The 9,737-nt window shown below is 36.2% G+C and overlaps 1 protein-coding gene across 1 annotated transcript; it reads right to left on the bottom strand.

The window, feature by feature from the left end:
- Window positions 1–5,469: 5,469 nt before the first annotated feature.
- On the bottom strand, window positions 5,470–9,506 carry LOC131073040 (reticulon-like protein B21). The gene is made up of 10 exons (XM_058009399.2): window positions 8,154–9,506; window positions 7,724–7,774; window positions 7,513–7,615; window positions 7,350–7,424; window positions 7,115–7,265; window positions 6,719–6,788; window positions 6,545–6,610; window positions 6,334–6,456; window positions 6,112–6,245; window positions 5,470–5,860 (listed from the first exon to the last, which is right to left on the bottom strand). Exons 1-10 carry the CDS (start codon window positions 8,962–8,964, stop codon window positions 5,831–5,833), a joined length of 1,614 nt encoding a protein of 537 aa, XP_057865382.2. The 5' UTR covers window positions 8,965–9,506; the 3' UTR covers window positions 5,470–5,830.
- Between the last annotated feature and the right edge of the window lie 231 nt (window positions 9,507–9,737).

Here is a 9,737-nt window from a genome sequence, read left to right as displayed (position 1 = left end):
AACCTACAAATTCATCATAATGTTGTAAAAATGAGGAATTCTAAGAATCATTCTAGAAGACATGCCCATAATCTTTATTATCAGGAATAGTAGGCCAAATGATCAACCAAACTACATATTTATTCTCTAGAAGATCTCCCATTGGATGAAATTGTGACCCAATCTAGTCCATTCTTTTTGCTTCTATATTCTAGGACCTAGAAATCACTTCCATATTCAATGTTTCAAAACTTTCAAATATATCCCATACCCTATGAAGGTTTGGCCTCATTTTGATATTTTTTGCCACTATCATTCCACTAACATGCTTGATGACTATCTCTAAATCATCAAACACTCACAATTTTTTAACCTTCATTTTTCTATTAAAATGAGGTCATGTATCAAAACTTCATATCCTGCTTCATTATTGGTGCAATTAAATTGAAAATAGAAAGCTTCAAGTATCTTCCTCCATTGGGAGGAAATAGATCAAAGTCTTGCTCCCTATCCACATCTACATCTGGTGTTATCAAAAACAACTTCCAAGGCTATAAAGATTCATTGAATGTTAGAATTTGATTCCTTAGATGGACTGGTTATCTTGGGGACTAGTTGTTCTCCATTGTAAATCACATATGTCCCTAATCTCATGAAATCAAAATTACCAAATGGATTAGTTTGCATGGTATCAAAAAAAAGTCTCTTCTCAATGATTCAACTATTCAACATAGCTTCTTCTTCCATAAGTTCCATGTTATGCTTTTCATTTTTCAAAAACAGGGTATGAGCTAGCTCAATTCCTCCCATTACTTTGTGAGTGATATATTCCTTATGAAGTAGCTTAGATAAAACCTTCATTTTACAACCATAATTAGTACTAAGGATAAGGTGATACAAAAAAGTGAAAGGTAACTGCCAAATTTTGTAGTAAAATCCCTTGAAATACATAGGCCAAAAATTGGAGGAAAATTAGATACTACAACCTCTGTTGGCAGCAACAATGAAGGAAAACTGAGAGGGAGGGGTGAATCGGTTAATCCAAACTTCTTCAACAGTTCTTTCACATACTTAGATTGAGAAATGAAAATACCTTTGCCGATTTGATTAATTTGCAATCCTAAGAAGAATTTCATTTCACCTATCATAGACATCTCAAATTCCTTTTGCATAACATCAGCACACTTCATACTCAAATCATCATCTCCTCCAAAAATGATATCATCAACAAAGACTTCAACAATCAAAATATTATCATTCTCAACTTTAAAATATAAGTTACTGTCAGCAGTACCTTTACAAAATCCCAATTTGTCTATTTGAGAGACAAGTTAGGGGTCTTTGCCCCTCCTAATGAGAACTAGATGCATGGAGTTGCATCAATCCAGTGGATTTCAGAGCCTTATCATTTTATTTGGGTTGATGAGTTGGTGCTTCTACTCAGCCGGAGTAGTCAGTGTGTGATTTTGAAGATCAGTTGTGATTTTATCCTAAGGGAGAGATTGTCCTTCTTAGAGGATGAGTTTTGGGGAGAAATTGTCTTGGGGGAGAGAGAGCATAATTTGTATGTTGTCTTTGGCATTGTTGCCAAAGGGGGAGAGAGGCATGTGAAAAACTACTTTATGTTTGAAACTTTGTTGTGCATGATCTTAGGGGGAGTTTGTTGCAAATTGCTGGTGGTGATCTATTTCCTTTGCATTGATTGTTTTTCACATTCATATGTTGTCATCAATGCCAAAGGGGGAGATTGTTGGATATTGTTGCTGCTAGGATATGTTGTTGTTATTGATGTCAACATATTCCTATGTTGCAGAGAGTTGCTTGGTGCTCTAGTGATTGCATTGAGTTGATATGGTTGGTTTATCTATTTTGGATGCTGGAATACTTCATTTCTTATTGGTTTCAGTGATCCGAAAGATTGCTTGATCATATTATTTGATCCGGTTTGGAGTTTAGTCTTTCAGTTCAGTGGTTGGCAGAGTGTGGTATTTGATCTGGTGAGCTCCAGTATGATTATATCTTTGGTTGTGGTTTTGGGAGAATGTTTTGGATGTTCATGTGTATCTTCCTTTCAGATGGTTCGTGATTTGGTACTCCACAAGTTATCTTTCTACTCTGAATTGTTGTTGATTTGTGTTCCTAAGAGTTAGCATGTTGATCGATGAAGATTTGAATAAGGTGTTGGTGCAGCTATTGCGGATGGTTCTAGCGTGCTTGTTTGTGTTTCTTGATCTTGTCCTATTTGTTTTGGTGGTCCGCATTGATCCTTGTGCGTGTTCTTGGTGAGTTTGTTGATCCGATGATATTCTTCATGTTATACAGTATTCTTGGAGGTGTAGCGTGTTGTGGTTGATCTTGGCAAGATTTCCAATGGTGATGTGTGTTTGGAGATTTGATTTAGGTCCATGATATGTCATGTATATCATTGTATTGGTCTAGTGGTTCATATATGTATCATGTGATATAATTTTATAATTGAGGTTTGAGGGTTTGGCCGACCTTATAGTCAAGGTTGATGAATTGTATAAATAGGTTTTAGATTCATGTAATTTGGGTGTCAATGTTGTGTCTGCTTTATCAAAGAGTGGTGTGTGTGTTCTTAAGCGAATTTATCTTTCGATGTGGAGTATTGAGCAGAGATTGTTGCAGGGCAGACAAATGTGCTTAACCAGAATTGTCATCGGGCATAAGAAGATGTTATATTTGCAGTTCATGAAATCTGGATTGTAGTTTGAATCTTATTGTAAAGTAGTGAACCTTCCCTAAGGGTTGGAGCCTTTTGGGTCATCTCATTTTGAGCAGTGGGCTCTAGGCAGTGTGTCTGAATGCATATGCATTCCCCATTGTAATATTTACACATACTACTGCAAAGTATCATCTTATTGTGGGTAGGTTCCCACCATGTTTTTTCCTTTAACCGGGTTTTCCACGTCAAAATCTTGGTGTTATGTGTGTTGTTGTCATTGTCTTTATCTTTATTCTTGTTGTAGTTGATTGGAATCTAAGATTGTGCTTAATTGTGCTTAATTGGTTTAATTCGGTGAAAGCAATATAGTGGCATTGACACTAAGACTATCATGGAATTATGTAGCAATTTTTTCTCACTATTATTAATAAATAGAATGGCATATTTTTTTATTTACTTCTATATTCACATCTATGCAAGTGGTGTAGCATTTAACTTATGTGATATTTTTTTAACATATCATCTTTTCTCTTATTTTGACAATTATATGGTCTATTGAAATAGGCTTTCCTACTTCTGAGAGCTTCGCAAAGAAGTTTCTTTTACTTTGAAATGGATAATATATCCCATAACAAAATATGAGTTGATGATTTATTAATATGTTCAACCACATCAAGTGGTCCAACTACTTGAAGCTTAGGGTCATCTACAAAATATTCTCGCCTTTCAACTTGTATATTTGATACTCCATGATTCTATGCCACCATATTTTAATAGTTTTGCCATTTAAATATTGGATTAGATGTTTATACAAATGAATTCTTTTGTATGACTACCTTAGGATGGACAACTAGCTTTGGACCTTCCACCATATTTCCTTCTGATTAGGTAAAGTAAGTGGATTGCATTTGAGGAATCTTGGAAGAGGACAAGTAAATTTTTTGACATAGCCTCTTCCTCTTTAATCCAAGAGTACAATGCATGTTGAAGAGAAATGTCTTCTTCTTGTTGTACAAACATGCCTTACATTTGTGCCACTAAAACTTTATTTTAACTTCCTAATGATTGGTATGGATGTTGGTCCAATTATTCATGTTCCTAACCAAATTACTTACTTCCTTTGTTTTACCACCTTTTAGTGAAAATTCCCTCTTGGACAAGATTTGAGTGTATGTGCATCATTACAAGGAAAATATCATGCATTTGTATTGTTTGCAAAAAAAAAAAGTTATCCTAATATCAACTCATTATAAATTAGGTGCAACCTTTTAGACTATAGACAATAATGAAAATATTTGACCCAACGGAGTAGGACCTAACCCTTGTATATCTTGACATCTATTTGATTGGTATTGTGGTTGAGGTCCTTGATAAATATGATAAGAAGGTCTAAGATATGAAGCTTGTAGTCTCTTCACATTAATATCCCTATAGTTAGTTCCCACCTGGCCATTAATAATATCATTTGGAATAAATTTCATCTCCCCTATTTGTGATGAGGCTCATTAAAGTGGCAGTGGTGCTACTACTACTAAAAAGGAGGGTAAGCATACATAGACAAAGGGTAAGCCTTTTCCTATGACTAAATCATGACAGCAATATCAAAATTAAGAGCCTTAAGATAATAAGTTATTTGGCTTCTAATTGCCCTTGCATTATGGTCGCGTGATCTTCCTCTTGGTGCAAGGATACTTTCCGTGAACATCGGGCCCTTCATCTGTGTTGCTTGAAGCTCCTATTTTGGCTTCTTGCTCTGTTTTGAAGTGTGGTGTTGGGCCTTTTCCAGCTAGTGTCCCCTCTCTTGATTCTGCGGATTTGATTGATGGTTTTCGAGTGGTTCAAAGGAAGAAAGGTCTTCCTAAACATATTTCATCTCATGCCTAGGTTAGTAGTGTTGATCTTGTTAGATCTAGTTTAAGGTATTGTGTAATTCTTTTTGGACAGATTTGTTTGGCTGGTTTTATTTGTGCACATTTTTGTGAGAGAGTACATTTTTGTGAGAGAGTTGGGAGCCTTTCAACAACCCCTTTTTATTTTGCTGTTTTAAGCCAGTTTGGACCTATTTAGTCTTGCCTTATGACAGTTTTTGTTAAGGGTCAAGGGTCAAGATCCTTGGTTTCTTGCTTTTCTGGTGAAAAAGGGAAATGAAACATACTTTTCCCAGTATGAAGAGTTTTAGACATAAATCTATATATTGATTTAGGTATATGCTCATTTAGATAGGTTATACATTTTTATATTAAATATATATGTTTATACTAACAAATAAATAAATAATCCTATTTATTTATAGAAAGTTCAGCTTTGATATTGGATGTTAGTTAAAGACATCAAATTTCTGTAAACCATAATATGGATGAATGTTTTTGGATTTTATCTGTGCATTAATTTTTTATTATGAATGTTTCAGACTATACTTTGTGATCCATCATCAAATTAATTGCTACTTGCTTGTGATAGTGTCATTTTTTTTTAAATCAGAAAGTTCGTGAATTGAGTACTGAACTGAAGGCAATGCCATTATTATAAAGAAAGGAATTTGTTTTATTTCTGCAGTTTTAGCTTTTTAACTCCACATTCAGTTCATCATTAGTTTTCATCTCAGTGGTCGCGATCTTTCATCAATTCTTATTCCCAATGTTGCATTTTGGAAGAAAAATGAGTCCAATACATGGTAATGTAACAATTCCTTCAATTTAATGTGATTAAGGTTTTTCAAGCTAACATAATACATTTAGAGCTTCAATTTGATTTGCTGGACTTTGTCCAAAACAAACCCACATAATGCCTTCACACCTTTAAGAGACACAAATCACTGTACAATTCACTATATATCCATTCATTAATCATCAAATACAGATGTTGTTGTAGAAGCAAGAAAGTTGACAGAATAATGAACAAATTCACTGTACCTTCTTATGGATACAGTCTGTTTGTAGTATGGAAGATATGCGAGTCTTGTAGTTTCAGAAAATTCGATAAAATGGGTGTGAAAACCAGCTAGAAGTGTCGAAAGAATTGAGAATGAGTTTGTTCGAAATGAATAATACAAATGCTAAAGAATTGATAATCTCCTTTCCAATCTAGAAATTGTGAATTGTGTAAATTGCAGAGACACAATAGGTGACCTAAGTCATGAATATAGATTTGTAGCATATGAAACAACTAGCTGCCTTTCTGTGACATTGCCATCAACTGTACATCAATACTAAGCAATGTTAGCAGGTTGCAAAAGAGAGAATTGACAAGGATAATTGAAAGCATAAGATGTACAACAATATTAAGCTACGCTAGGTTAGCATTGTAAAAGAGAGAATTGAAACAAGCATGGTTGAAAGCATACAAGAGAGAATTGAAACAAGCATGGTTGAAAGCATACAAGAGAGAATTGAAACAAGCATGTTATAATGTATATAAAATTGTTCTATAATTGTTTAAAATCCCACCTCTAGTCCACTAATATCTATTGCATTTGTCTCCCCATCTTGGACATCTTCTGGTGGAAGGAATTCATTTTGGCTATCTAGTTCTGAGTTCAAAGATTTCTGATAAAGTCGCAAAGCAACAGTCAAAATGAAAGCTGCACAAAGTTAAATTTTTGGGTTAGCTTATCTAGTATATATAAATCTCTGCAATCTAAACAAAAGCTGGTAGTTGTCTAAACCTACCCCCCAATACACGGGATGTAACTGAGGATAAGTTCCAGGCAAGAGCAGCTACAGAAGCCAGCACTGCTTTCTTATGGGTACAAGTATTCCATGCCTCCCAACAATGAAGCAACAAGCAATCCCCTGACATCCATAGATTGAGACTAAATCAGAATATGAAACCTGGTTTAAAACATAAGAATAAAACATTGAACACAGAACAAGAAAATACCATATCCATGCACTTGGGCAGAGTAGCTAGAGTAGAATTTAGGTATGATGAAGATAACAAAGAACCCTGCATGACAAGACATTGCCAATGTCAATCCAAAGGAAGGAAGCAATATCAATTTAAAGCATAAAGGCACAAATTTTCCAAATTGGGTGCATCTGTTATTGAAAATACCAAGTCTGATTAATGTCCACATTGTCATCATGTGACCACATTCAGCTAGAAGCCACAAAACAGATGCCAACTGCACATAAACAGCAATCTATAATTAAGAACAAAAAAGTATGAAGAATTTCAAATCCATAACTTTTATCAAGGTCTAATGGAATATATCCATGATATTTAGCACAAAGTTGGTGCACTAAGAGGAGACGTATATTAGAGCAGAGCAAACTAAAGGTACAATTTGTAATGACTCTTTTTATTATATTAAGAGGATTATGTGAGCAAGGAAATAGCTTCAGAGCAAGTAACATCAAATTGAAGATTGGAGTCTAAGAGGAGACGGTTATGACAAAATGATACCAATGTTTTTAATGCCTGTAACTTCATGCGAGAAAGAAAAAGAACCTTTAAAGTGGTAGATGGATCCCCAGAAAAAAGTTCTCTAATTTTTGCAAACAATGCATTGACAGGAGGCAGAATCACTCGAATGACACAAAGAGCATCTGCTTCACTTATTTCGTAGTTTGTTGAACTAGTGTCGTGATCAACTGATTCTCTGTACATAAAACAAATCTCAATTTCAAATTCATTATCATTCAGGTAAGGACACTGTGGAGTAATTGAAATGGAAGAATGTTACCTGTGAATAAATGATTTATATAAGAAAATTAATGCCAGATAAAAGAGTACCAAGTATGATACAATGGTCACAAAACTGCCAAAACAAAAGGATAGAAAGTCAGATGTCGGGCAGTAACGATCTGCATATTTCATTTCAAGGAACTATCAGCAAAATGTAATACCTGACGGGCAAATCATCAGTGAAAAATGAAGAAATAACACAGAAAGAGCCTGATCCAAATATAAAAGCAGATTTTGGCGTTTCCTTCCACATGATCAAATCAGCTGGGAACCAAGCACATCAAAATCAATAGTTGGTAAGTAGATCACTTTATGGCCAACAAGGCCAAAAAATCACCAAACTTGAAAGCAATTACAAGCAAGTTGGAATACCCATATATTGAAGCCATTTTGTTCTCTCCTGAGTAATTTCGACCTCTGGAACTGCAAGTGACAGGAAGATAAGAGAATTACTTAAGAAGCCTGAAACATATTCACAAGAAATACATGCCTAATCAAAAGGCTAACTTTCCATAATAAAACTTTGTTTCCAAGACACAGCAATGGGTGAATAGAATCAACATTTGAAAATTATTGTGAATACAACTTAATCTAACTGTGGAAAAAAGAAAGTGCACCAATTCTGAGAGTAGTTGCAAGAAAATATCAGCAATGAAATGGACAGCTTATTAAAAGGACACAACATTTAGCACACACAAAATTGTGGAAATAAAACATATTAGGATCCGCTGTGCAGAATAATTTATATCTAGAGCATCAGAATGGGAACTACTAATATAAAACAGTTTCTCCTCTGCAATACCTCTTCGTGACTTTCTTGGCTGAGAGGAACTGCGAGACAGCTGTGGACCTTGAGTGTTGGACTTGTTGACAGTCAGGGCCTCGGGAGCAGCTGTAGGCAGGGCTGGATCTGGGACTTTTCGCTTCTGATGTCGAGTCTGTGTCCGGCCACGCCTAGTTGATTTTCCATTGGTTTCAACACCTACATTGTCACTTCCCTCTGCAATTTCCTGCAATTCCATTCTAGTCCTTCTGGATGGTCTCCCAGTTCTTGAAGGCTGTCTCTCTAATTGGCATAAGCTCTTCACTTGCAGTTCAGGATCTTCACCCCTGGTCTTCTTCTGTCTGAGATCAAGTTCAAGCTGTTCCTCCTCTGTAGAAATCATGTCACTCTTAGCCCTTCTAGAACTATGAGGACTCTTATCTTTGCCCTTAGAGTTGCTACTCCTCTTGATAGGCACAAGAGGGAGCTCTTCTTGAAGGGGCAGATCATCAGGCTCCTTTCTTGGGCTTCTTCGCAGCATAACCCTGGTTGGAACAACCTCAGTAAGACCCGCGTGGGATTGGTATCCAGGGCTCCTTAATCTCTGTTTGGTCTGCTTGGGTGGTGGAACCTCTCCTACTTCAGAAGGCTTTTTTGGGGACATCAGGGGACTTGAGGGAACTCTAGGATTGATCCCTGCAAGAGCATTTGGAAGATTAATGGGGATATTCTCATTAAATCCCAGAAGCTCTTCTCTTTCGGCCAAGTAGGGTGATTTTGGACGATGTCTCTCTGCCTTCCCTTCCCCTAGGGGAGACGGAGACCTTTCCCTTCCATAAACCATCTGCATACCTTGCTCTTGTTGAACAAAATCTTTAAAAGCTTATTCCTCTTTCGTTATCTATCTATGTACCCTGTACCCACATCCAGTTTTACTGTGCAAACAAAAACCCTAGATCCCAAGCTCTATCGCCTCTACCAACGGCTCTACCAGCGGTCCCCTCCAATAATTCAACAGACAAACAAAAACCCTTTTCCCAACTGTTGTCTCTCGGTCATGGGCCCTCCTGTTTTGTTCACAGAGGACTTCAAAAACCCACCATTAATTTTATTCTTTAGAAATATACTCAACGTACATATCTCAATCAACAATGAGTATTGCAGTTACATCCATTAATGCGTCGACGGTGCGCAAACCAATGCTTATATAACGCCAAATCCAATGGAAAAAGTTGCAGAAATGAATGAAATCCCTACCTCATCTCTACCATTTCCTTTACTTCTTCTGGGCTCTTCAAATCCGCCCATCTTGAAGATCAATGAGATGATTATCAGACCTTTCGAAATCCATAAAAAAGGAGAATAACATAGAAGAGTGGATTTTAAAAATGCTAAGAAAGACCGCTTGGGGGAAGAAATAGCCGTTGGGGCTGTCGCTTTTAAATTCAAACGGTACAACCTTAAAATATGCCCCTAGAGCGAATGTGGCTCAAAATTGATACTTCCTCTTTCACACGGTCCCATTTCACTAACAGCAAGGTTCCATGTAGTCGTTTATTCTTTATTTTATATAGGTATTTTTCTTTGGCTTTCTTTATTTTGATGATAGACATTTCAAGAAAC

This window comes from Cryptomeria japonica, chromosome 6 (assembly GCF_030272615.1).
Source record: "Cryptomeria japonica chromosome 6, Sugi_1.0, whole genome shotgun sequence".
NCBI classification, from domain to species: Eukaryota; Viridiplantae; Streptophyta; class Pinopsida; order Cupressales; family Cupressaceae; genus Cryptomeria; species Cryptomeria japonica.
The sequence above is the reverse complement of the archived record's forward strand: the minus strand, read 5'-3'. Positions and strand labels throughout refer to the sequence as shown.

Bases quoted from the DNA above. Each gene is read 5' to 3' on its own strand.
- LOC131073040 (XM_058009399.2), bottom strand. From the start codon at position 8,964: ATGCAGATGGTTTATGGAAGGGAAAGGTCTCCGTCTCCCCTAGGGGAA. The intron at 7,425-7,512 runs GTATTACATTTT...TTGTTTTGGCAG, and splicing joins ACTGATGATTTGCCCGTCAG to TTTTGTGACCATTGTATCAT. The intron at 6,789-7,114 runs GTTCTTTTTCTT...GTTTATGTGCAG, and splicing joins ATCCATCTACCACTTTAAAG to TTGGCATCTGTTTTGTGGCT.